The sequence below is a fragment of the Brachyhypopomus gauderio genome, unplaced genomic scaffold, assembly GCF_052324685.1.
Source record: "Brachyhypopomus gauderio isolate BG-103 unplaced genomic scaffold, BGAUD_0.2 sc57, whole genome shotgun sequence".
Taxonomy (NCBI): Eukaryota; Metazoa; Chordata; class Actinopteri; order Gymnotiformes; family Hypopomidae; genus Brachyhypopomus; species Brachyhypopomus gauderio.
Window position 1 is genome coordinate 268,089 of NW_027506880.1, and position 27,204 is coordinate 295,292.

The 27,204-nt window shown below is 51.6% G+C and overlaps 2 protein-coding genes across 6 annotated transcripts; one reads left to right on the forward strand and one right to left on the reverse strand.

The window, feature by feature from the left end:
* Positions 1–1,262: 1,262 nt before the first annotated feature.
* Positions 1,263–25,302, forward strand: waplb (WAPL cohesin release factor b). Of its 5 annotated transcripts, none has more exons than XM_076987999.1 (21): positions 1,263–1,588; positions 2,689–3,185; positions 7,731–8,409; positions 10,305–10,636; positions 11,012–11,133; positions 14,133–14,228; positions 15,672–15,833; positions 15,941–16,077; positions 16,182–16,293; positions 16,406–16,633; positions 17,316–17,427; positions 17,732–17,829; positions 18,019–18,095; positions 19,376–19,566; positions 19,926–20,041; positions 20,237–20,398; positions 20,576–20,786; positions 21,367–21,455; positions 22,980–23,075; positions 23,261–23,329; positions 23,678–25,302. In XM_076987999.1, exons 2-20 carry the CDS (start codon positions 2,711–2,713, stop codon positions 23,324–23,326), a joined length of 3,561 nt encoding a protein of 1,186 aa, XP_076844114.1. In that variant the 5' UTR covers positions 1,263–1,588; positions 2,689–2,710; the 3' UTR covers positions 23,327–23,329; positions 23,678–25,302. The 5 variants fall into 5 exon arrangements, with proteins under 5 accessions (XP_076844114.1, XP_076844115.1, XP_076844112.1 ...); XM_076988000.1 differs by having other exon boundaries at positions 23,825–25,302; XM_076987997.1 differs by lacking the exon at positions 23,678–25,302 and having other exon boundaries at positions 2,675–3,185; positions 23,261–23,624.
* atoh1c (atonal bHLH transcription factor 1c) lies at positions 25,303–26,739 on the reverse strand. The gene has a single exon (XM_076988005.1). It carries the CDS (start codon positions 26,222–26,224, stop codon positions 25,556–25,558), a length of 669 nt encoding a protein of 222 aa, XP_076844120.1. The 5' UTR covers positions 26,225–26,739; the 3' UTR covers positions 25,303–25,555.
* Positions 26,740–27,204: the final 465 nt, after the last annotated feature.

Below are 27,204 nucleotides of genomic sequence, written 5' to 3' on the forward strand. Positions count from 1 at the left end.
CATAACTTTCTTCACTGGACACAAAATGATATCTCATATAGGATTCTATTAAAGGGCCAAAATCTTTTTATTTAACAGTTTTCCTTGATGTCTAGTTACAATATTTGTGTGGCTTCCCAACAACAATCAGAATTTTTTTTGGGGGGGGGGGGGGCGTTCTCTAGCCTCTCAGCCCTAAGAACCGGTCATTGTTGTTACTGCATCTGAAACCTAAGGTCAATAAGGTCTGCTCTGATTGTGCCAAATATCGCTCAGAGCTGAAACACACCTGGCAACCGAAATGTAAGTGGGAGGGGCTAAACTGATGAATGAGGTAGAGATATGCAAATGAGTTAGTTCTTGTGATGAGAAACAATGAGTTCAAAACTGCCTGTTTTGCAGCTTAGACTTCATATAGACTGTATAGACTATAATATATATATATATTACTTAACTTTTTTCAGTAAAATAGGGAAAATGAAGTTTTCAATGACTGAATTTGGATTCAGCTTAATTTTTGACTGCTGGGATAATAGTGTGCAATGTTGTAAAAATGGGTAACATTTCATGTGGCCTAGCTGGCATTATGTACAGGTTTCATGAAATGTATTTGAACCAGTGGCAGATCTAGGATTTTTCAGCGTAGGGAGCCATCAAGGGGACATACAGGGGCCAACGTCCTTGCACACCATCCCTGGTTTTAATTTTACATTGTAACCTGATTTGCTAAATATAGTGACAAAATCGCTAAGTTGGCAATACTGATGTCGCTTTATCATCATTCACAAAATGATGTCTCACACCACGCCTTATTTAGTAGGGCCAAGGATGTTGTGGGAGGGGAACTGCCCCCCACCCCCCTCTAGAATCGCTTCTGATTTGAAGGGACCTAACTGTTGTGTTTAGCGCCAGCACAGTTTGGTGACCTCTCTGCTCAAATTAATTACTCCGTTTGAGGTACGTTTAGTATGTAACCAAACTGTGCTGGACTTTATCGTCCCAGAACCGGGGTTCAGCACAATTGTTCAAAGAATATATAAAACAAACCCGGAGAGTCCAGATAAATTGAATGAGATGCGTGTACGTTACAGCGAATTGTAAACATTGACTACAGTTCCCAGTATGCAATAACTAGGCGTTCACGTCGCGCTAACGTTCTTTCCGTTCAAGTTCAACTGGCGCTTTCTCTAACCAATCACACCGCGTCTTTGCGAAGCAGTCTAGCCAAGCGCTCCAACATCCTGATACATGATTGGTCAGCATTCGACGGCCAGCGGCGTCACGGAATGTTGGTAGCAAAAGGGCGAGGGAGGGGGAACTCGAATGGAGGCCGTTGGTGTTGTAGATCCGAAACAATCGAGTGAGAAATGTGTGTGGAAAACTGAAACAGTATTTTTAAATCTCTCGATACTGAGTCAGGCCGCTGCCCAGATATTACCGGACACGGAGTTTTTATTTGGGGAGTTTGTAATTTACCTCACTGGGAATAGTTCCTGATTTGTTTATATTGTGCAACAAGATCCGGATCAGAAGGCCCGTCACAGGTCCTCGCGCAGCGGAGCGGCCGCCTCGCGCTCGCGCCTCGCGCCTCTGCCTCCTCACGCGCTAGGCAAGTATCGGGCTAGCTCGCTAACCTGCTAACATCAAACAATGTACCCGAGTGGCTGAGATGCCCCAAAACGAGACCCGCCCGCTCGTCGTACGTATTCAACGGGGCACCTCGTTTCCTCTCGGACATGTCGATATTTGTCGTGGATCGTCGTAGTGGCAAAGCCGTGACATAAATCAAGTGAACAAACTACTTTGATCTGCTAATCGCTGCGGCTAGGCAGTTGGTTAGCGGTGCTAGCCAGTCAAGAGTGTGGCAGCTAATGCGTGTTAGTGTTGTTTTATTATCATTATTGTTCAAATGTACTTTAGTCAGGAACCCAAGTGAGATCAACAGATAACAAGCGAGTAATTACACAGATTAAATCGGGATTGCTTTCCGTCGGCTAATGAATCAGCTAACTGTCCAGTTAACACCCTGTTAGCTACTGTTTCTTCTTGGCTGTTAGCTAGCTGTGTTAGCTAGTTAGCCCAGTTAGCAGTTAGCTAAGTTTATAGGGTGTGTGTTATCTAGCTCCAGATCACGACGGAATTATTGGTGGAACTGTACGCGTCGGGCAGTATCAATATAGTCCAGTTCTTGTGTAAGATGGCGAAAGTAGTCATTGTGAATTGTGTATCAATTGTAGCTAAGTAGCTAGCTGTCTCGTTAGCAGCCAGCTAGCTGTCTCGTTAGCAAACAACATAAAAAAATTGCGATTAGCTTGTTAGCTAGCTAAGTTTTCGAGCTCGTTGATACAAGAGGACAGGTTCAGTTATATGTAGATAGCTAAGTTTGTGGTTTATTTGTATGTTTTCGCCGTGTTTCCGTGCTCTTTGTGTATGTTGTTTACGTTGCTGTTGTGTAGGACACCGTGAGGTGTTTACGTCAGCTGCCCCTCTCAGCCTAGTAGCTCAACACAATATCGCTTATTCTTGATGTTTTTTTTGTGTTGTACAGCATTTCCTATTTATATGTGCGTTTTCCTAGTTTGCCAGTAGTGACAGCTACTGTTTAATCCTGTTTCCTAGTCACAGTTGAATGTTTCCTGACCGATTAATTAGATGGTCCGTTTGTACGTTATAATGCTTATGTTCATTTATGCAGTTTCTCCTTGACAGAGAATATGAAACGGATGCCACAATGACATCAAGATTCGGAAAAACCTACAGCCGAAAGGGGGGAGATGGGACCTCCAAATTCGATGAGGTCCTGTCAAACAAAAGGGCCACACTTAGCACCAAATGGGGTGAGACTACTTACAAAGCCCAGCTGGGTTCCAAAAGGCCTGGCCTGAAGGCCGACCTCGCAGACCGGACCAAGAGGCCAAAGCTCGCCGCAGATGATGGCTCTGAAGACCCCTTTGGCTTTGATAGCGACGAGGAGTCCAAGCCGGTCTCCTCCCGCAATGCCACCCAGTCTAAGGCGTCCTCCGCCAAGCCGGCCTCCTCACAAGCTCCCAGGGTGAGCCTAACTCTGGAGCCCAACAGCAGGGTCATCCAGCCAGCCAGCGTGGAGGCTGTGGCCCCCAGCCGGGCTCCTCCCACCCTCAGCAGTAACACCAGTGCCCATCGCGTGCCCGAAGACCCGGGAAGGTTTTTCACCACCTCCACAGCAGGTGAGCTGGCCCTTGTGGCAGGCCATTTGGCAGGAAACTCTCATGTTACCACTTCCCCATTTGGTTTTTAAGAGTGTGTGTCGGATTTTTCTCCACTCCCACCCTAGAATCATGATATTCATCATTTATCTTTGCCATTTTCTCAGGGTTAAAACAGCTTTTTTCTACTAGTGGTGCTGCTTGTTTTGTGGGTTTCACTGAACATTGATCTGTGACCTGTCTATTTTTGGTTCTGACTGTCAATATTCTCTACTGGTGTTATTGACTTTGTCTTCAAAAAGAAAAAAAATTGGAACAGGCCTTTCCTTATCTTTTGTCATAGTGCTATCTGTTGCAATCTGCTAATACTTATTTTTAATATCAAATCTGTAGATAAGATCCATCCTGTTTATCTACTGGGTGTTTTTATGCTGCGTTTTTGTGAAAATGTCTACATTTGATTGTGATTTGATGCAGTTTCTCTTTAAACCGTGATGCTTGAATAATCAAGTGCCTGTGTCATTTCCTTTGTGACCCTGATGTCCCGGTTTATAATAACAGCACCATGTCTAGTGTAGATAAGCTATGAGGACGTGAAGGTTTTAGAAGGCATGTCTGCGATCTTCTTACTGCACCTCTGAAACCTGCTGGGTACAGCTTGGAGGCTTTAGACCACTGGTGGGCCATGACTGGGTGTACACGCCCACACTCAATCCCTGTGAAGGGGGAGGGGCTTCAACGCGCTGACTCGTACAGTGGGAGGTGATGTGTTTGTCATCATTGCGCTGGGTTGAGAGGAACGGTGGTCATTGCTGCTTCTCGGTGACAAGGGGCTCTGTTTGTCTTCAGTGATTAAACATGAGAACCTGACTGCCTTCTCCCAGACGAGCCGTCAACGTGTGGGTGTCCCCTGTAGGGTGTGGAGAGTAGGCCATGCTGTTCCCATCCAAGCCGTCAGGTTGTGTCTGCGTAAATGGCGCTACGTGCTCCAGAGGCCAGGCTACGTGCTCCAGAGGCCAGGCTACGTGCAGCAGCCGAGACAGTTCTGATGTGGAGCAACACGCGTGCCTTGGCAGCTTCAGACCTTTCTGAAATGTTGATGATGATGATGATGATGATGATGATGATTTCGGACTTATGTGAGATCACTATTTCGAATGACTGCTAGTAGTTCTGGTGGAATGAGCAGTGTACCGGCTGTGTACCTGCACTTCCGTGCTGGACCTGGACTTGTGGAGTTCCAGCCTAGCCGATTAAGATGCTCGTCAGGTTCCGCAAACGGCTCGGCAAGCCAGCAGGCCCGGAGCTGCCTCTCTCCAGACCCCCCTCTACACTTCCACTCCATAACCGCCGTTTCCGACAGCTCCGCCTCTAGGGTCCGAGATAATTATGTGGCTGATTGAGTCATCAATTAGCTGGAGCCCAGTTTGAGGATGCGGGCGCAGATGGGAGGTATTGTTAATATTAGAGGAGCGTTTAGACCCCGGCCCAGTTTTGCACCAGGCCCCTCCCTTCGCTGCAGCGCTGAGCTCAGCGCTTACAATAGCACTTGTGCTCTTTTGGGTAGGGCTGTATTTCTGTCTCAATTTAAACATGCTTTCATTAAAGAGGCGAGGCGCTACATGTGTTATTTCCAGGATCCTTGGTCGATAGTTCAGGTAGGCCATGATATTACATTTAATGTAGAGCGTTTTAAGGACGATCAGATAAATTTCAAAGCGACTGAATTATTGGCTCTTGGGCAAACAGATGTGTGCTTAATGGTGCTCTCAGTTTGGTGACTAATGTGGTCAGTAACTAGATAGTGTTGCTTTCGCCTTTATTACAATATGTTCTAAAGGGGAGCTGTCATCTCATAGTGGCAGAACCCTGTGCACATATATGACTGCAGCGCTCATTGGTGAGCTGCTGCAGAGAGCCTGTGGATCTGATCCCAGATCAGCCTAATGAAATTCACGACGTATAAAACTGGCACGTAGTATTGAATCACTATGAAATACTGCTAGAATGTCTATAAGTAACCAGACATGTTTTGGGGGAAGGGGATGTTCAGCATTCAGTCTGTCTGTACCAGATTAGCTGCGGGAGCAGCCCAGGCTCTCTTCGTGGTAAGCATAAAAGTGAAGTGTTTTATAGTTAAAAATCATAACGGCATGGGGAAATCCAGCAACATCGAGGGGTAGGATGATGTCACGATCCCATTTGCTTACAGGGACCGAAAGCTTCGTGCTGGACTGTTTGTCCGGGCTGTGGTTTCTTTTGGTTTGGCTGTGCGGTATCTGAGGTCATGGTGATTGGCCAGCTCCGCCTGTCCTGCTGCGAAGAAGCCCACGCTCCAGATTTGATTGGCTGTTGTTTTTCTTGGCGGTCGACGATGGAGCGTAATGCACATATGCGTTACAGTTGGGGCGGGTGTCTAAGATGCGGCGTGAGGCCACACCCATATGGGTCTCTGATTGATCTGTGCTCTGCCCAGAGTAGCAGGCCACACGAGATTGCTGAGCTTCGCCGTAATGGCAAAACCAGCTACTTTTATTTATTTATTTTTAAGATATATTTATTTATTTATTTTTAGAATTGGAAATCAAGAGAAATAGATGCTCGTCCATTGATTGCATAAGACGCTTTTATAATCATGAGTCCAGGATGTTTGACTACAGAGCCAAAATAAAAGTCCTAATCATGGTGTTGGTGTTTTTTGGATGGCCTCTTAGCTAAGCCCCTTCAGTCCCCAGAATCATGATGTTTGTCCCTAGGGTTGACGGGAAGCCTATTTTGCCATCTGAAGAGGTGAAACGTCTTCCTCCTTTTTCTCTCTGATCCCAAACCTGCCTTTTAGAAGCACTGCGTCTTTCTTTCATCGTAAAATCTGCAGAGTATCGCGGGAAAGCTGGTAAGAGCGGGCTGAGGAGCTGGCAACTCCCCCGACGAGAGTGTCTCATGAGCGAGTTTGAGATCAGACGGCACTGTGGGTTTGGAAGGAGGTTGGGGCTGAGAGGGAGCGTTGGAGAAGAACGCTCGCCTGACTCATCTGCGTCTTTCACTTCCTGCACAGACGGGAGCTTTTCTGACGGAAAAGCTGTGATGTTTAGGAAGAAGCCGTTGCAGCGATGGTCTCAAACTCTCCGTGTTTACCCGGCCTGTCTTCCCATGAGGCTGCTGGCTCCTTGCTTGGTGTTCAGAAAGCGGTAGCTTGGAGTCAGTTAAGACCATCATCATTTTTTGTTTAAAAAACAAAGAGACTTGATAATAAAATGTTGTGGTATGCTTTGTGACTCCTGTCCTAATTCAGGAATGGCCTATGTTACAAAATCATTTGAAGATTTGGACGTAAACTTTTGTTGTCAGCCTTTTTCCTCATGTTGAGGGTGTAAACCCACATCTGTGTAAGAGGTGCACTTTTTTTGAATCACAGAGTGGCTTGTATGACACAGATTGTTTAAGTGTGGTTCTGCAGATTTGAACAGCATTAACGGTGCGAGCTGTGTTGGGGCTGCTGATTTGAACAGCATTAACGGTGCGAGCTGTGTCGGGGCTGCTGATTTGAACAGCATTAACGGTGCGAGCTGTGTCGGGGCTGCTGATTTGAACAGCATTAACGGTGCGAGCTGTGTCGGGGCTGCTGATTTGAACAGCATTAACGGTGCGAGCTGTGTCGGGGCTGCTGATTTGAACAGCATTAACGGTGCGAGCTGTGTCGGGGCTGCTGATTTGAACAGCATTAACGGTGCGAGCTGTGTCGGGGCTGCTGATTTGAACAGCATTAACGGTGCGAGCTGTGTCGGGGCTGCTGATTTGAACAGCATTAACGGTGCGAGCTGTGTCGGGGCTGCTGATTTGCCCCTCCCCAAGACTCAAGGGTGGTGAGCAGATCGTTGACTGGTCCAATACCAGCAGTGTAGTGCCCTGAGCTTGTGTCCGCGTTTGACCCTTGTTTGGACTGCTGCCATATTAATTATTGTTTGGGTCTGTTGGCGGTTTGGAGCACAGCCCGCGAGGGTCAGCCCACAGGGGCAGCGGTGATAAAGAGCAACGCGCAGCACCTGACTGTCCAAACAAAGGTACTGGCGGATTGGTTACCACACAGCGGTGAAATTTCTGTTTTGGCTGGTTAGATCATCCTTAACAGTGCTGAGTGTTTTAGAGTGTGGGTTAGTAATACTCTGTGCATATCAGATCGACTCTGTGCAGAGATGAACAGCTGTGTGTGAAAAGCACCGTGTGGAAGGGGCAGCAGACGCACGCGTGAACATGCACAATCCCAACATACGCGTGTGTGTGTGTATGTGTGAGAGAGAGTGCAGCCAGCTGATAACAGCTGGCATGCTTTTCTTCGTTCAGGATGTTTTGCCTGTTAGGTGGAGGAACAGTACCCATCACCAGGACAATGAGCACATTACTCAGTTCAAAGGGTTGAGGTTTCATTTAGCTCATTGTGGAGATCATAACCGCCTGTATGACTCTGTTTTTAGTCCTGTTTGTTTGTGAATAGGAATGTAGGAAGAAGTGCTATAGTAAATGGCTGTAGCCACCACCGAGCATTACCGGTCTGCTTTCTTCTTTCAGATAAGACTCATCACTGGTCCAGTGATGATTCAGATCGCCACAGCTATTCTTGGTACAAAAACGCATCGGAGAGCGACCGCAGGCCTCTGGCCCAGACCACCACTCTGAAGTCAGAGAAATCTGAGGACAAGGACTCGTTTGATGCCTGGGGAGCGGTGGTGGGCCTGGGGGGACTCGGGGTTCGCTCCACCTCGCCCCTCCCCGCCTCCAGAGACCCCCCGTCCAGTACATGGACCTCCAGAGGATACGGTGGCGGCAGTAGCGTCCGGAACAAGCCTCCTGCCGAGACCGGCCTCGAGGACGTGGGTCAGGGAGACTCCGATGTCCCCGCCGAGCCCTCGGAGTTGGAAGATCACTCGCAGTCCCTCCTCCGGGCGTCCAACTGCAGGACGTACTGCAGACCTTACCGAGGCAAGCAGGCCGGCTTGGCGGACGCCTCTGGAAGTGCTGTCGGCGCGGCCGGCTTCCCGAAGGGCTGCGCGGAAAGCAAGGCGGCCGGCCGAGGCAGGACGCGGGACTACACGGTCCTGCACCCGTCCAGCGTTTCGGCCTGCAACGTTACCAACCAGGGCTCCATGGAGCGCGCCGCGGACGACTACACGCCTGCCGCTCCTCCGCCAGACCCCGGGGACACCGCACGGCTGAAGAAGAAAGCCGAGGATGAGGTCAAACCTGTCAGGTAAGCGGCTGTACGTCGGCCTCCTGAAGACCTTGCTTGGGTCAGGGTCCTCTTCTGAAGACCTTGCTTGGGTCAGGGTCCTCTTCTGAAGACCTTGCTTGGGTCAGGGTCCTCCTCTGAAGACCTCTTCAAATGCGGTTTGCTCATGGTGGGTCTTTAATCGTGGTGCCACCAGATTGGTCAGGACTGAAGCTTGAGGCTTGAAGCTTCATTGCCAAGTTGCAGATTGGCTATGCATGTCCTGCCCACAGCCATCTGTGGCTCAGAGTAGGGATGTCCCGATCCAGCTTTTTGAACTTCCGATCCGATACCGATATTTATTTGCACTTCCGATCCGATACCGATACCGGCCTATCCGAGCATGTATTAAAGTTTAAAGTTATTTAGCCAACTTACTTTGTTGTCAAACTCATGTTGAAAAGCGTTTTACTCTTGATAACAAGTAGCCAGCTGAATTAGGTGTGTTTGAATAATACACAATGGTTGGTAAGGAGAAACTGACCTGTTTATTTAGCAATTAATAAACTCAAAATAGACAAAATATTAAATAACAAACAGAAATGGCATCAGTAAACCAAGGATTAAAAAGCCACAAGTGCAAATAATATTGTAAATTATATTAAAAAAAACACACAACCTGAGTGGAAAATAGTCTATTATTAACATTAACATTAACATCCATCAGTGCTCTTGAACAAGTGTAAACCAAAGCTTAAAAAAAAATCCGTGCACATATCGTAAACTAATTAAAAGCAAAATGCCTTCTACTCCACACTTTGCTGCTCCATCCCCATCTATACACTCCCTTCAATTCAAACGTTTCTGCCAGTGTTAGTTGTGTAGGACCTTTCTTTTTGTCTTCGGTTTTCATTAGAAACTCGTCATGTTGTTTATGGTGGTATTTCGCTAAATGCTTGATTAGATTGGTGGTATTAAAAGTTCTTACAGCTTTACCACAACGCTTGACTTTACTGTGGCATATGTTGCACTCTACCTCTTCGTCTTTGTCATCCTTTAAGGTAAAATAATCTCACACAACTGACCGATAACTTCAAATTTACACGGCGGTCCGAGATGCCACGGAGCTAAATTGGGGCAGAAACTACGCTCGTGTGCTGAAGGTGTGCTGGAAAATGCGGACCGGATTTTACTCTCACTAGCAAAAACTGGAATGGATTATCTAAATGGGTGCGCAGGAAAACCGGGATCGGACTTAAAAAAACTGGATCGGGAGTCTGGATCGGCATTTTCTCGTGTCTGCCGATCCGATACCGATACGCATTTTTTGCTAATATCGGCGGCCGATCCGATCCAAATATCGGATCGGGACAACCCTAGCTCAGAGCACAAGAGAGCAATGTCCTGACGTTCCTGCTGTAGGTCACAGCGATGCTAGCTAATCATGGGTGTCTGTGATCCAGTGTACAGGATCGGGGTGTCGGCCCACTCTCAGCCATGGGTAAATCACGTGAGTGACAGCTCAGAGATGTGGTGATTGGCTGAGGCTCAGAGATGTGGTGATTGGCTGAGGCTCAGAGAGATGATGCACGTGTCGGGGAGGAAGCGTTTGTTAGGCTTTATGGGTGGGGGGTTCAATCGAGTTTTAGTGCTGTCTGTTCAGTTGTTTCAATTTGCTTTTATTGCTTTTATCTGTTTATTTAATTAAATGTACTTCAACACTAGGTGTGATGGCAGTACTGTTTGATGGAGTGTTGGTTAAATTTTATAGTAAACTTTCTGTGCGTGGTGAAAATTGCTACAGGTATCATAATATTGTTTTACTGTATCGTTCAGCCCTCATCACAATGAATTGGTGGCCTTGCAGAGTGTTGTGCAGCACTGATGTCTGTGTGCCTCCGGTATCCCGCACTAGAGCTGTCCCGCTCTTCCCGCAGGGCCAGGCCTGCTCAGAGCAAGTCCAAGAAGGACAACAAACTGGAGCTGTTCGGCTTCGACGACGGCGAGTCCTTCTCCGAGGACGGAGACTCCGCCCCCTCAGGTCGCTCCAGCTACAAGATCAAATACTTCGGCTTCGACGATCTGAGCGAAAGTGACAGCGAGGGGGAGGAGGACCAGGCGGGAGGCGGGGCCGGGAGGCGGAGGCCCAAGCGGAAGGGCGTGGCATCAGCAGCATCGGCGGAGGTCTCCGTGGAGACCGAGGCAGACTGCCCTTGGCCAAGAGCGTCTCAGGAAAGCAGCACAGGTCAGAGACTCTGCCTCGGGCAAGGTCAGTGTGAGCTCCGAACACACACCCACACCCTGTTGAGTTTGTATGTTTATTTAGATTTGTGAATGCTCTAGTGAAATTCCAGCTCTTCCTACATAGTGATTGGGTGTGTTCTTCACTTGTCTTGTCTGTGGCGTTTGTCTGTTGTGACTCGTGAGTCACGCAGGAGTGTTCACGTTAGGACTCTTGCTCTAAGGGCATCTTTATTTGTTTAGAAAACGAAACCCAAGCATGGTTGTTTTTGTTTAAAACGTGGGACGTGTCTCCACTGTGGCCCCCTGGGTTTTGCACACACTGTCCAGGATGTTGTGTGTTGTGCGGCAGGACTGACCTTGGCCCTCCTCACGTGTCCTTTCTCGGCCCGTCTGCATCCAGGTCGCCCGGCGGCGTCTGAGCTCAACTCTGTCACTGTGTCGGAGGTGGTGAGGAAGCCTCCGGTCAAACCTCAGGACAAAGGCAAGGAGGCGGGCAGGAAGATCTTCAGCGGACCCAAACGCGTAAGACTCCCTTATTTTGTTCACGCGTTCATAACGGGACGACGGTGGGTGGGGTCTCCAGGAGCGGCTATGGGCGTGCCTTGAGCTGCACACGCCTCTTCTGCAGGCCTCCGGCTCCTGTGTGGTCAAACGGGTTTCTTGTTTGCACATTTTCATTTTCCCGCGGAGCCACAGACGTGTGTCATGTCGGTGGGCCATGGGCGCGAGGTGTGCAACGAGATTCTCGCCGTGAGTTCTGTCCAGGAGTCCGGGCCTTGTCGTAGCCAGCTTCTCTCTCGCCCAGCACTGGTTGTGAAGTGACCCCCAGAAACGTGTGAAGGACTCCACAGTCTGGGAGCGGTCTCCCAGTATCACGGTGGCGAGCCAATCCTTTCCAGGTTTATCTTCCCAGTCCGTTGTGTTGGGATCGTGGTCAGGCTTTTAATATTGGCCACGTGTGGAGAGACTAACTGCCTTCAGCACCCTGAGTCACAAATTGCTTCTCTTGTTCTCTTTCGACATGTAACCAAACGTTGGCCTCGAGTTTGGCTGACCAGCGTGAGGCTGACATGGCTGAAGAGTGGCACAACCCCGCCCCCTCATTTGCATGTCGTAAGAAGTTGCAGCTGGGGGAGGAGTTAGCGTTGCTGTGCGAGAGCAGCTCCTGTGGTTTTCGCACCTTGTTGTAAGATGTGTGTTTCTGAGGTCCTGTGAGTAGATGTGTGGGCGCTGTGGTGGAGGGTCTGTTATAGTGCTGAGTCAATGTGTGCGTGGTCAGCTAACAAAACCCACTTAGTGTCCAGTTTTATCACTCCATGCGCATTGGGGCAGGAATTCTGCTGTGGGTGGCCAGCTTGTGGAGAGCCGATGTCAGGGTTTTGGAGTTTGATGGGTTTGACTGTTCCAGGGTTGAAGTCTCTCTCTCAGCTGCCCAGTGGCCTGATGCCTTGTGGTGCTCCTGGCGCCCCCTTTTGTTAGTATGGAGTCATGTCACCCCGCTGTCTGATCTGTCACAGTTTGTTCTGCTGCTGCTCCAGCTGATGCTTGTACCCATTTTCTCATTTCCTGTGTGTGTGCGCGTGTGTGCGCGTGTGTGCGCGTGCGCGTGTGTGTGTGTGCGCGCGCGCGCGTGTGTGTGTGAGGGGGTGGTTTGGTTTAATCAAACGAAGACCATGGCACAGCAGTGCTGTGAACAGGCCAAGGGCAAAACTGCTTGCCTTTCTCTGACCACCCCCCCGACACACACACACACACACACACACACAGCATTGCTTGGCCTGACTGTGCCCGTCATCTGACTGACGTACATATGCAGGGGGTAAATGAATTATGCATGTAGATCCATCTCTCTACCCCTGCCCCTCCACCCCCTCCTCCACCCCCTCCTCCACCCCCTGGCCCCGTCCCCTCTTTGCCCTGCTGGGCTGTAGCACTTCTGGGATCAGGCCCCCATGCCCCCTCCTCCCCTCCCCAGCCCTATATCACCCACACCACTCCTCCACACACTTCAGTCTCAATAATCAGACCCCCTCATCCCCCAGTCAGGCTGAGCTCTCTTGCTCTCTCTCTCTTGTGCAGGTCTCTATTTTGCCCTCGTGTGGTTTTCTCACTGCTTTACACCAGTGCCACATTTCTGCTGTTATTAACAGCTAATGGTAATCTGCTAATGACCCACTTCTGTCCTTAGTGGTAATCTGGATTAAACACCTGCTTGTGGGTACTCGTGGCCGTCGACCTCGTCGATGCTTTAACCACCTGCGGCCGGCCGGCCCGGCTGTGGTATGTGGGGCATGGCGTCATTTAAAGGCGTGCGGATCCGTCTCGGGAGCTGAGTCAGTGCACTGTGAGGGCTGGTTCTGTTCTCCTTTTACACTGGAGGCACAGCGGCACACTGAGTCATCGGGTCTTGGCTGAGTGTTCACTGCTCTGTGTCCAGGACTTTGGTTGTGTTGTGCTCTAGTTTTGCTGGAGTCTGGGAGTGCCCTCTGTTCTGGTGTTGATCTGATGGCACACACCCGCAGGGCTGCACTGGGCGCGCACAAAACAATATGGACTTTAAACAACAACCACCCCCACACACTGAATAATACGGTCAGTACATCACTACATATTGTGATTTTGATACCCCTGGCAGTATAATAGAAACACACCAGTGAAGTCTGACATGCACTGTTTGTGTTTATTGCATCCTGTGTACACTGTTACTCGTCAAAACATCCGTATAACGCTCTGAAACGTGTGTGAGAGGACGCATTACACTCGCGCACACTGTGATACCAGTATTGCCAAGGCCAGTATCGTGATAAAGATACGATGATATATTGAGCGGCCCTCCTAGCCAGCGCGTTTTACTGTCCTCCTAGCTTGTTCAAAGGGCTCTCAAACTGCTCAAACCCGAAGGTCTGGCTCAGCATGGCCAGGCTGGGGATTATCGGGTGGGCGTTCCAAGTCAGTGTATCTCAGTGAGGGCACTTGAGTTAGGCCCTTGCTCCCTGCTGGCCGCAGGAACACTAGTTAATTACTGTAAATGAAAGCAGCCTCCTGCTGCCCGGCGTTTTGGAGCCAGGCCACGCCTCCGTCCCCCTCTTCTCATTCCCGTTAATAACCCTGCCTCAGGTCCACCCACTTTACTGGGCACGCGTCCCAGCTCCGGTTGCCAGTGTGTGTTTTACCCCTCCCCAGCTCCCCCCGACTCCAGTCTAACTTGGCTGTGTGTCTGCAGTCAGGGCCTGCTGTTTGACTGGCTCTGGCACGCTCGGCGGGCTGTAATCCCCCACACCCCCACACGGCCGCCGGAACGCGCTCTCACGGCACTAACAACCTGTGCGGCTCGCGTGATCCAGGGGAAAGGTGCCACCGGTTTTAACGAGTTTTAATTGGAGACTCATTTCATTGGGAGGGAAATGGGAGTCTCTGGGTCCGTAGCAGACGTGTTCCCTTTAGAACGCTGACTGTCTGGGTATTCAGTGGTGTAATTGAGTGTGGTGTATGTAATTGAGTCTGTGTCTGTTTCTTTGCAGTCTCCTACTAAAGCTGTGTATAATGCAAGACACTGGAACCACCCTGAGACTGAAGAGCTTCCGGGCCCTCCTCCCTCCCTGTCTAAGACCACCCCGGTGAGTACTAGGCCCCTCCCTCTCTGTCCCAGACCTCCCAGATGAGTACTAGGCCCCTCCCTCCCTGTCTAAGACCACCCCGGTGAGTACTAGGCCCCTCCCTCTCTGTCCCAGACCTCCCAGATGAGTACTAGGCCCCTCTCTCCCTGTCCCAGACCTCCCAGATGAGTACTAGGCCCCTCCCTCCCTGTCCCAGACCACCCCTGGTGAGTACTAGGCCCCTCCCTCCCTGTCCCAGACCTCCCAGGTGAGTACTAGGCTCCTCCCTCCCTGTCCCAGACCTCCCTGGTGAGTACTAGGCCCCTCCCTCCCTGTCCCAGACCTCCCCAGGTGAGTACTAGGCCCCTCCCTCCCTGTCCCAGACCTCCCCAGGTGAGTACTAGGCCCCTCCCTCCCTGTCCCAGACCTCCCCAGGTGAGTACTAGGCCCCTCCCTCCCTGTCCCAGACCACCCCTGGTGAGTACTAGGCCCCTCCCTCCCTGTCCCAGACCACCCCTGGTGAGTACTAGGCCCCTCCCTCCCTGTCCCAGACCTCCCAGGTGAGTACTAGGCCCCTCCCTCCCTGTCCCAGACCTCCCAGGTGAGTACTAGGCTCCTCCCTCCCTGTCCCAGACCTCCCAGGTGAGTACTAGGCTCCTCCCTCCCTGTCCCAGACCACCCCTGGTGAGTACTAGGCCCCTCCCTCCCTGTCCCAGACCTCCCTGGTGAGTACTAGGCTCCTCCCTCCCTGTCCCAGACCACCCCTGGTGAGTACTAGGCCATAACTTCCTACCTTGCTTCTCCATCAATATACCAGCACAGCAGAATCAATCTCAGTCCAATGTTACTGCCTCCAGCTGTTGTGTGCAGTCAGACCTGAAGGAACTTAGTGCAGCTTCAACAACCCACCCAACTCCACTGCTTATCATACACACACACACACTCGCACACACACTCACACACACACCCCTCCCTATCTTCCTACCTTTCATCACTAACACACTCAATGTTTCACCTTGGAGAGAAAACAAACCTCCAGTAATACATTAAACATTTATACTTATTAAAAATACACAAAAAACACCACACATGCAAATAAACCACGACCCAGCTAATGTTGTAAGCTTCCCAAACACCCACACACACTTCTGTTAACTGCTCTGGAATGCAGCCCTAATTTCTCAATGGACTTGTAAAGTAAGAACTCCACAGCGGCAGTGTTGTTCACCTTGGTGATATTAATGTAGTGATGTTCGTGTTTTAACATTTAATTCACTGAAGTCTTTGAAAGCTTGTGCAGGCCTGTGTGCTCCACACACCATTATCTGCTGCAGAGAGACCCTCCCACCAGCAGGGGGCGTGCTGCTCTGAGCAAGCTGCATTCTGAGCTCCACAGCCTCCTCCTCTAGGAGGACGGAGTGAGTGTGTTTTCATTTCGTTCTCCGTCTCGCTCCCCTCTCTAAGGCTGGTTCGTCTGGGGGATGCAAGGTGGTGCAGCCTCCCAAGGATGAGGGTGTGTTCAAGACTCCGCCGGTCCCCCCCAAGGTCATTAAGTCAGTGACCATTCCCACAGAGCCTTACCAGGACGTGGTCACGGCGCTCAAGTGTCGTAAGGAACACAAGGAGGTGAGTGTGTCTTTACAACAGCATGGCATGTGCGCACCAGCTGTCTACCTGACCTGCACGGTGGAGATGCTGACGATGACTGTGATTATCCTTCCTCATCCCTGCAGCTCTATACGGTGGTCCAGCATGTGAAACACTTCAACGACGTGGTGGAGTTTGGCGAGAATCAGGAGTTCACCGACGACTTTGAGTACCTGGCCACAGGCCTAAAGTGTGGACAGCCTCTAAATACACGCTGCCTTAGGTCAGAGCCCAGGGCTGTCCAGCCGAGCACAGAGCCAGGCTGAATGAGGCACATGTATGATTGTTTGTGTCTAGTGAAGGTGAAAGGTCTCTCTCCGTCTGCAGTGTCATTAGCCTGGCCTCGCGCTGCGCCCTGCCCAGTTTCAGGATGCACTTACGGGCCAGAGGGAAAGTGGCTCAGGTCTTTAAAACCCTCAACGATGCCCCACAGCACACTGTAAGCATCTCGGCAACGCACACACACGCGCACGCGCGCGCACACACACACACACACACACTCTCTCTCTCCAGGTCTACTATACACTCCGTCCCTGTCTCGTGTCTGTCAGAATCTAGCTCTGTGCACCGCCTCCCTCATGTACATCCTGAGCCGGGACCGTCTGAACATGGACCTGGACCGGGCCAGCCTGGAGCTGATGATCCGCCTGCTGGAGATGGAGCAGGACAAGACGGCTGCCGTCCACCTGACAGCCAAGGAGATGAGCAAGGTGAAGGAGAAGATCCGAAAGCTCTGCGAGACGGTCCACAACAAGCACCTGGACCTGGAGAACATTACGGTAGAGCCTCTCCCTGACCCAGGCAGCACGCCTCCTCCTGGGCGTTGGTTCTGACCTTGATGAGATTGAGGATTGGTGGATGATGTGAACGCTGTGATTGGTTAGAACAGGCAGTATGTGAGGCGCACACACGCGCACACACGCGCACACACACGCACACACACGCACACACAGCAATGCATTCTAGGCCTCATTTGCATATTGCAGCTTTTGATAGTATAAGGCTTGTGGAGCCCTGTTAATGTTTACAGGAAAGATTGCTTGGCAGTGGACACTAGAACATAGAGAGAGGGAGTGTGTGTGTGTGTGTGTGTGTGTGTGTGTGTGTGTGTGTGTGTGTGTGTGTGTGTGTGTGTGTGTGTGTGTGTGTGTGTGTGTGTGTGTGTGTGTGTGTGTGTGTGTGTGTGTGTGAATGAAACCATTGATGTGTATTGTTCTTCCTTGCACAGTAAAATGTGTTATCCAGGAGTCTCATCGAGAGATCCTTGTACAAACATGTTCAGCAATACTCTCTTGTCTCTTTATCTGGAATAATATTTGTCAGAAAGCTTAAAGACTGTGACTAGAATAACCCTTCTGGAAGTCCTGGCTTTAGATCAGGGCGTAGAACCTTCATCTTTGTGGCCACTTCTGATATCGATGGTGATTTTGTATTTTGGGGTCGTGTGTGTGCTCCCTGCAGACCGGCCATCTCGCCATGGAGACGCTGTTATCGCTGACCTCCAAGAGGGCGGGGGACTGGTTCAAAGAGGAGCTGCGCTTACTGGGAGGCCTCGACCACATTGTCGACAAAGGTGTGTGTGTGTGTGTGTGCGCGCGCGCACGCGCTATTATCTTCTGGCTGCATGCTTAAGCCTAATTACATGGTTCATATAATTATACGTCTGAAATGATTGCAGTGACTGGGAGAGTTATCTGAATAGCCACATGATCTAAATGACCATTTGTGATGCTTATACAGCACAGGGTTCAGCAGCGTGTGTGTGTGTGTGTGTGTGTGTGTGTGTGTGTGTGTGTGTGTGTGTGTGTGTGTGTGTGTGTGTGTGTGTGTGTGTGTGTGTGTGTGAGTGAGTGACTGCTGTGCTCTCTCCCCTACAGTGAAAGAATGTGTGGAGAATCTGAGTCGTGAGGATGATAAGGAGAACCTGGTGGCTTCTCTGTGGGGAGCTGAGCGCTGTCTACGTGTTCTGGAGAGCGTGAGTCCCGCCCACTCGTACAGGCCCGCCCACTCGTACAGGCCCGCCCACTCGTACAGGCCCGCCCACTCCACTGCCACACAGGCCTACCCATTAGGATTTAGACTGTTCCTAAAACTTCTGTCATAAATCTGTTATGGTCGTCTTGGTAGAACATTTGTGTGTGTTTCTCTCTCTCTCTTCCCCCAGGTCACAGTTCACAACCCTGAAAACCAGGCCTACCTGATTGCCTACAAGGATTCTCAGCTCATCATGTCTTCAGCAAAGTAAGGAGGCATGAGCAGCTAGCCCAGTTGGTCCTGTTTGAGAGCAGATGCCCTCACACTGGCACTGCGGTTCTCCTACAGTCTTTTCACTGCCATTTTGCTGGTGCTGAAATTTTAAGCTAGCCTAGTTTTTCCTCACATATGAATAAATTCAGTCTATTTATGCAGATTTCTATCGCTGGGTGAAATCTGTTCGAAACTACTTTCACACAGCAAATTTGTCTTTCAGTTTATCTACACATTTCTATATTTATTTTTACCTGGAGCTGAGCAGTCCGTTGTAGTGTTAGCGTTTTCTCCAGATGAACAGAGTCTGTTGGAGGTTGAAGTGTTTGCCCTTTCGATCTTTATCTTGTGACTGGCGCGTGGCGAGTGTGTGACTGGGAGGAACCCGTCCTGCTCCTGCGTGGAGGCTGCACACTCCTGCTCTCCACTTGACCGCTGACTGACTGCTGAATGTCCATATCGGGCCTGCACAGAAGCCCACACCCCCCTCCCCACCATGTCTGTTCAAGCCTGTGTCTGGCTGTCCTTCCCACACTAATTCAATTAACTCAACTAATGAATGAATTAACGAGCCTGCTCCATGTGGGGTCAGACTGATGCTCTGCCCTGGGCCGCCTACAGACACACTCCAGACTGCAGGGGAGGGGCCGGAGTGGGTGAGGGACACACACGCACGCACACGCACGCACACACACACACACACGCACGCACGCGCACACACACACACACGCACGCACGCGCACACACACGCGCACACACACGCGCACACACACGCGCACACACACGCGCACACACACACACACACACACACACACACGCTCCTCAGCTGCTGGTGGGGGGTGAAAGGGTGCAGTAGTTCCCCTGTGGGGGGCGTTTACCACGCATGCTTGTGTTAATGAGGGCCTCATACCCGCGCGTACAGACCCCTGCCTCAACTGTTGCTCTCACGTACTAACGAGCCCTCGTTATGCTAATTTGATTATTGAGACACGATTATTGAGGCCTCGTCACTGAACTCCATCCTGGCTGCCCTGACGACGCTCTCCCATTGTGTACACACACACACACACACACACACACACACACACACACACACACACAGTAAGGACTCTGGGTCCTGCACACAATTTTCTGTTTTGGTTTTTGCCCCTGACACATACTGCAGTATGAAGATATGTGAGATCCTTCTGATGCACATTAACACGTGTAGATTAATTAACTGTTTAAAAAGGTGTGTGTGTGTGTGTGTGTGTGTGTGTGTGTGTGTGTGTTAGGGCTCTCTACCACTGTAAGGAGATGGTTCAGCGGTATAGCAGGGAGGTGAGCAGGTCCTCCCCCAGGCCACCGCCGGTCTACACCTCCACGAGTGGTGGAGGAGATGTTGGAGGAGGAGGTGTGGGCAAAGCAGTGGAGGACTGCATGCGAGCCGTCATCGGTGTCCTGCTTAACCTGACTCACGACAACGGTGAGCCAGAGCGCCGGCCAACGTAGCAACACACGCCTGTCTGCTGGGGCCTGGACGGAGGCTCACTGACCACATCAGCGGTGCCTGTTGATTTCAAGATTCAGTTGGGCCTTGAGAATGTCCTCTGAGCCGTACTGGTCTGCCATTGGTTGTCGAGTTTTCCTGACTACGCCTCCCCCCGAAGCTCTTATTCCTTGTGCGGCTGAAATAGAGGCTCTGCACACATGCCCTTACTTTTATAGAAACTCAGTGTGGAGGGGCCTTGGATGCTACAAGCCATCTGGAGCTTACTGATGTGTGTGTGTGTGTGTGTGTGTGTGTGTGTGTGTGTGTGTGTGTGTGTGTGTGTGTGTGTGTAGAATGGGGCAGCACTAAGGCGGGAGAACAGGAGGATCTGATCATCACTGCACTGAACTGTGTGCTGAGGGTCCCACAGTTTCTGCGTCAGGAGCAGCGTTTCGATATCAGAGTCCTGGTGAGCCCCCACACTCCGCCCACCACGGGGCACGTCCAATCAAACGCTTTGACAGTCATGACACTAATAGCAGTGACACCCTCTGGTCTCTCAGTGGCTGGTTGTTTAAGAAGGCTGCCAAGGAGTGTCCAGGGGTTTGCAGCGCATAGGGAATCTGCTTGACGTGTGTGTGTGTGTGTGTGTGTGTGTGTGTAGGGTCTGGGTCTACTGATTAACCTGGTGGAGTACAGTGCGAGGAACCGCCACTGTCTTGTGGAGATGGAGATGGGCGGTGAGGTGTGGGACTCCATCTGTGTCTCTGGCAAGGAGGAGATGAACCCAGAGGGCTCTGTTAGCGCCATCGCTGCCCTGGTGAAGGTGAGAGGCACACACACACACACACACACACACACACACACACACACACTGCACATGAAAAGAATGTGAACTGGAGTGGTGGTGATGTCCATTAAATGACATGCAGTGAAACCGGGTTTGTGTGTGTGTGTGTGTGTGTGTGTGTGTGTGTGTGTGTGTGCGTGCATGCGTGCGCAGCTGTTCCTGCAGCGGGAGCATGCGGCCATGTTGGCAGAGGCGGAGACTGATGACTTCATCAACGACGTGCCGAAGGCACCACTAGACCAGAGTGGCGAGTGGCAGGAGACGTCAGGAGAGATCCAGTGGGTGGCGACAGAGAACAACCCCTCTGACGACAAGAAGGAGAAGGAGAAGGAGGAGGAAGAGGAGGAGCTGGACCTCAACAAAGGTAGAAATGGAACATGCGCACACACACACACACAACCACCCACAGTTTAGGATTGTATGGTGCTGGTAGTGCCTTCTCTGGCTCTTCCTGCACTTCATGGGTGCATGTGTGTGTGCAGGGGTGTGAGTGGGTGGGGATGTGGGCGGGGCTTTAACCAGCTCTCTGTGTGTGTGTGCAGGGGTGTGAGTGGGTGGGGATGTGGGCAGGGCTTTAACCAGCTCTGTGTGTGTGTGTGCAGGGGTGTGAGTGGGTGGGGATGTGGGCGGGGCTTTAACCAGCTCTGCGTGTGTGTGCAGGGGTGAGTGGGTGGGGATGTGGGCGGGGCTTTAACCAGCTCTCTGTGTGTGTGTGTGCAGGGGTGTGAGTGGGTGGGGATGTGGGCAGGGCTTTAACCAGCTCTCTGTGTGTGTGAGTGGGTGGGGATGTGGGCGGGGCTTTAACCAGCTCTGCGTGTGTGTGCAGGGGTGTGAGTGGGTGGGGATGTGGGCGGGGCTTTAACCAGCTCTCTGTGTGTGTGTGCAGGGGTGTGAGTGGGTGGGGATGTGGGCGGGGCTTTAACCAGATCTCTGTGTGTGCGCAGCTCTCCAGCACGCAGGCAAGCACATGGAGGACAGCATCGTGGCCTCGTACACGGCCCTTCTGTTGGGCTGTCTGTGTCAGGGGAGCCCTGTGAGTGTCTACACACACACACCACATACATATCAACACACACCTGTCGGGTCAGACATGGCGTGTTATGCTTTGTAAAGGTGGGCTGCACTGGACTGGTTCTGCTCTGATTGTGTGTCTCCATCTACTGAGAGGGAGAGATTGGTGTGTGTCCTGTGTGGTGTGGGGGGGGGTGGGGGGAGAGATTGGTGTGTTTCCTGTGTGGGGTGGGGGGGGGGGTGGAGGGAGAGATTGGTGTGTGTCCTGTGTGGTGTGGGGGGGGGTGGGGGGAGAGATTGGTGTGTTTCCTGTGTGGTGTGGAGGGGGGTGGGGGGAGAGATTGGTGTGTTTCCTGTGTGGGGTGGGGGGGGGGTGGGGGGAGAGATTGGTGTGTTTCCTGTGTGGGGTGGGGTGGGGGGGGTGGGGGGAGAGATTGGTGTGTTTCCTGTGTGGTGTGGAGGGGGGTGGGGGGAGAGATTGGTGTGTTTCCTGTGTGGGGTGGGGGGGGGTGGGGGGAGAGATTGGTGTGTTTCCTGTGTGGGGTGGGGGGGGGGTGGGGGGAGAGATTGGTGTGTTTCCTGTGTGGGGTGGGGGGGGGGGGGGTGGGGGGAGAGATTGGTGTGTTTCCTGTGTGGTGTGGGGGGAGGGATTGGTGTGTGTCCTGTGTGGGGTGGAGGGGGGTGGGGGGAGAGATTGGTGTGTTTCCTGTGTGGTGTGGAGGGGTGTGGGGGGAGAGATTGGTGTGTTTCCTGTGTGGGGTGGGGGGGGTGGGGGGAGAGATTGGTGTGTTTCCTGTGTGGGGTGGGGTGGGGGGGGTGGGGGGAGAGATTGGTGTGTTTCCTGTGTGGTGTGGGGGGGGTGGGGGGAGAGATTGGTGTGTTTCCTGTGTGGGGTGGGGGGGGTGGGGGGAGAGATTGGTGTGTGTCCTGTGTGGTGTGGGGGGAGGGATTGGTGTGTTTCCTGTGTGGTGTGGAGGGGGGTGGGGATTGGTGTGTTTCCTGTGTGGGGTGGGGGGGGGGGATTGGTGTGTTTCCTGTGTGGTGTGGGGGGGGGGGGGGGGTGGGGGGAGAGATTGGTGTGTGTCCTGTGTGGTGTGGAGGGGGGGATTGGTGTGTTTCCTGTGTGGGGTGGGGGGAGAGATTGGTGTGTTTCCTGTGTGGTGTGGGGGGGGGGATTGGTGTGTTTCCTGTGTGGTGTGGGGGGGGGGGGAGATTGGTGTGTGGAGGGGGGTGGGGGGAGGGATTGGTGTGTTTCCTGGGTGGGGGGGGGGGATTGGTGTGTTTCCTGTGTGGTGTGGGGGGGGGGGGGGGGTGGGGGGAGGGATTGGTGTGTTTCCTGTGTGGGGTGGAGGGGGGTGGGGGGAGAGATTGGTGTGTTTCCTGTGTGGTGTGGAGGGGGGTGGGGGGAGGGATTGGTGTGTTTCCTGTGTGGGGTGGGGGGAGAGATTGGTGTGTTTCCTGTGTGGTGTGGAGGCGGGTGGGGGGTTGTGAACGTTGTGATGGTGCTTCTGCCGTGTGGTCGAGTAACGCTGTGTTTCTGTTCCAGATGAACGTGAGCACCGTGCGGGAGAACCTTCCTAAAGGAGACTTCTCCATCATGACCGAGATGCTGAAAAAGTTCCTCAATTTCATGAACCTTACTGTAAGTGCTCTATAGCTGTGTGATTGAGCGTGTGTGTGTGTGTGTGTGTGTGTGTGTGTGTGTGTGCGTGCGTGCGTGCGTGTGTGATTGAGCATGTGTGTGCGTGCGTGCGTGTGTGATTGAGCATGTGTGTGCGTGCGTGTGTCTAGCACTGCGTGTTGGCTGACTGCATTTTTCACTCACAGTGTGATGTGGGCACGGCGGGACAGAAGTCCATCTCCCGGGTCATTGATTATCTGGAGCAGTGCTAGCGTGTGAGCAGAGCTCTCCTCCTTACACACACACACACACACACACACACACGTCATGCAGAGAACACAGTCATAACTTACAGCTGGCCAGATAGGGTCAGTACGAGTGGTGGACCGTGCACACGGGCAGCATCAGGACAGCCTTCGTCACCACTGTCCTCTTCCTGAAGGACACAGCCCGTCCTCTCTGCAGACCCCCAGATGTCTTCAGCTGGAGGACCACGCTTGGCTTTCAATTTATTTTGTCGTTTTTTGTTTTTTTTTTTTTTTTTTTGCATCCTTTCCACGTTGTTCACATGGGTTTTTTTTTTTTGGACTTTTTATTTATAATAATTTTTTTCTTCAAATAAGAAATTGACAGGCATACAACAGGGAAGGGTTGATGGTGTCTTTCCACACTGCTGGGTCGAGAAGAACCTCCTGTTTTCACATCAGGCCCTCCTGCTACTTTGCCGTGCCAGTGAAGTTCACGTTCCTAAAGATCCGTTTTCCTTCCAGCCCTCGATCAGCAGTGTTCACTCTCAGCTAGAACCCAAGGGGCGGGGCTTCGATGGGGCTCTGCTCCAATCGCGTGGGACATGCAAGGGGTAAAGCCTTTCATCTCTCCTCCTCCGTGACCCGCCTCATCTGGCAACCAGGCCTGAGTTCTCCAGCTTTAGTGGGAGGAGCGACACACCGATGAGGGGACACGACCGTGGCCAGCCTGACTTACAGGAGGAGCAGGTGGCTGAACCCTACGACTTCCAGCAGAAGATGGGAAGCACCTTCTGAACAGTCCAGACCCTGGAGCCCAATGAGCAGTCCGCACGCCAAACGTGGGTCCTGCAGGAATAAGCTAAAGTGCTCCCCCACCAAGTTTATTTTCCTCTTTATAAACTTTCTTTTATGTCTTATTTTAAGTATTATTAATAATTTATTCAGAGTCAGGGGCACAGCATGGTTTTATGATTTTTATGTTTCCACGAAGTCTCGTCATCTCTCCAGACGGCAGGTTCATATCCAGCAGGTCTGCTGTGTAGTATTGTCATACAGTGTCATAAATTCCAGCTTTGTTTATACAAAAGGTGTCCTTCAAAGCCAACTTTCATCTATGCTTAGCTTCTGAGGAGCTACTGGTTGATTCACTGTAAGTTTCTCTCTCCCTCTCTCTCTCTGTCTCTCTCCCTCTCTCTCTCTCTCTCTCCCCTCCCCTTCCCTGTCAGCTAAACCCTCAGACAGCCCACGACACCAAAGCCTGTCTATTTTCCCCTTCATAAATAGAGCGTCTCATTTGATAGAATGGTGAAATGTGAGATTTTTGATGTCTTTCCAAAATTATCTGTTTTCCTATTTTTCCCCCCTTTGTTGCTTTATCGCAAACTGGTCCATGGACTGTTCCAGAAGCAGGTGTGTGTGTGCAGGCGTGTGCTTGTGTGTGTGTGTGCAGGCGTGTGCTTGTGTGTGTGTGTGCAGGCGTGTGCTTGTGCGTGTGTGTGTGTGTGCAGGCGTGTGCAGCCATGCGCTTGTGGGTGTGTGTGTGTGCGCGCGCGTGTGCAGCCATGCGCTTGTGGGTGTGCGTGCAGACGTGCGCTTATGTGTGTGCAGGCACGCACGCACGCACGCACGTGTGTAGGCGTGTGTGTGCATGGCATGACTGTCTGCATGTGGGTGAGTGTGTATGTATTGTCACATCTGTGTTCAATGTGCTAAACATCCCAATGTTTTCAAGTTCATGGTTCTGGAAATAAATGTAACTACACAAATGTACATATTTCTGTAAATATTGGCTAATGAACTCTAGAATGATAGACTACTTTTCAGAATCCAGTCTTATTTTTTATTTTATACAGCATTTTTCTCAGTTGTGTTGAGGTCAAATTAAAGAGCCGTCAAGAAGCCAACTGCAGGAACCTGAACTTTGTACCAATTTCAGAAATAATGTCTTTGGTTACTTGTACATAATTTTAACTCAAATAAAAATTGCTACTTTCAATACACTGGTGTTTTGACGAATTTGCAGCCCATTTTGAGAAAAGCGTGATGAATTCAACAGAAACGGTCCTAAGGTAGTTTTCCTATTAACTTTTTTTTATTTAGTTTATGTAGTTTTAGTCACAAATGACTGTGGTTTAGTCGGCATTAAATTAACACTACAAAAGTTCATAAAAATACAGCGTACATTTAGAAAACGAAGCAAAAGGAGAACGTCCTAAACGTGTCGGCGCGTGGGGAAGCGTGCACGTGCCGGCGTTATTTGGCGCCACTGTTCCTCTCCCAGAAGTTGGTGGTCACCGTGATGTCCGTGTTGGCGCGGCGGGGAGGGTGGACGCTTCCTCCGCACCCGCGAGTCTCGCTGTCGGAAACGCCGCGCGACTGTCTGGCGTCCCGTTCGGCCGCGCGCTGCGCCGCGGGACCTGCCTCGAGACTTTGCGCCGTGGCCTGTCGCTCGTGCCCCCCTGTTGTGACGTGACGGTAAGCGCGCTCCGGGCCGCAGTCCCTCTCCTGCAGAAGTTCGCTGAGCGTGGTGATGTATATCTGCGCCATCTGCAGCGTCTCGGACTTCGACAGCTTCTTGTCGCTTTCCAGATTGGGAATGACGCTCCGGAGTCTGTCGAAAGCCACGTTCAACCCCAGCATCCTCCTGCGCTCGCGGGCGTTGGCGGCCAGTCGCCGCCGCCTCCGGGCTCTAGCGAGCGCGCTTTGGTCTTGCTCAACAAATCTGAGTCCCGGAAGGCGAAACTCGACGATGGCGCACGGGTCACAGCTCGCCCTAACTCGGGTCCCGTCCTCGCTCCAGCTGGCGTGTAAGAGCGCGTGAACCGGGGCTCCGTCCTCAAGAGTCAAACACTTCTGAGTGTTTGGACGCGCACCGTCTGCGTCCCGTACAATAAGCGGAACGCAAGGACCGAGGCGAGGCATTGCAAGTTTTGCGAAGACGTGAATTTTCTGCACTTTTGGGGTGCAGAGGCAGCATTTATTGACATCCCCTACTAAATGTCCCGTGTGGTGCCGGGAGGGGCGTGGTGACGGGTCGTGTGCGGAAAGAAATGAATAGAAATTAAGTTCGTTTGATAATGACAGCGGGAAGTCTATTAACCAAGTTCATCAAAAGTGGATTAGGTTCGCCTCAGTGATCAGTGGACGCAGCCAAGACTGTGATTCCGTGACAGCTGAGGGGTGAGTCGGCAGCGGAGGTCTTCATGGCTGATCAGGAGCAGATCACATTACACCAAACCATGTTTCGCCCTTCACTTCTGTCTGCGCAGTAGCGCAAAGCAGACCGCACACTTTCTTATGAATCTCAAGTGACGCAAGCCGTTTGACCGGCCAGGTGAATTTTTAAAATGCCGGCCGGACAAAGCAGATATTTTCAAAAAATAAATGCACGACTAATTGTGTGATAATGAACAGCCGCCTCCTTTTATGAATAGCGAGTCACGGGTTAAGCGAACGAACCGGAAAGTGATCAAATGAATAGATTATCACCATAAAACCGATTACCAATTCCTGCAAATAATGCAGTCTTACATAAAGGTACCTTGTCTGCAGCCAGTAAAGAATTGCTCATTCAGTGATAATTGACAGGCAGCATCCGCTGCGCTCGCGGTCTAATCCAATTACGCGCGGTACAGTCTGTAGTTGGGGAGGGGGGGAACCCGCGGCCACCACTCTCATCAAATTAGATCAAAACCATACACACTCCAGATTCTCCAGCACCCGCGATAAACAAAAGAATATTTAATTCTCACATGTGGGTTAGGAGGGAGGGATGGGGGGCACCGGGTGAGCGGGGTGCTGCTGAAAGCGCCGCGAGGCCGAGCAGGTCCTGGCACGCTCCGCATATTAAAGCTAATGGAGCGGCTCATTGAGGCGGGGGCGCGAGGTCCAGATCAAACCAC

Excerpts from the sequence above, each read along its gene's own strand:
- waplb (XM_076987999.1), top strand. The coding sequence starts at position 2,711 with ATGACATCAAGATTCGGAAAAACCTACAGCCGAAAGGGGGGAGATGGG. Across the intron at positions 16,634-17,315 it reads TGGACCTGGAGAACATTACG|ACCGGCCATCTCGCCATGGA; the intron begins GTAGAGCCTCTC and ends TGCTCCCTGCAG. Across the intron at positions 17,428-17,731 it reads CGACCACATTGTCGACAAAG|TGAAAGAATGTGTGGAGAAT; the intron begins GTGTGTGTGTGT and ends TCTCCCCTACAG.
- atoh1c (XM_076988005.1), bottom strand. The coding sequence starts at position 26,224 with ATGCCTCGCCTCGGTCCTTGCGTTCCGCTTATTGTACGGGACGCAGAC.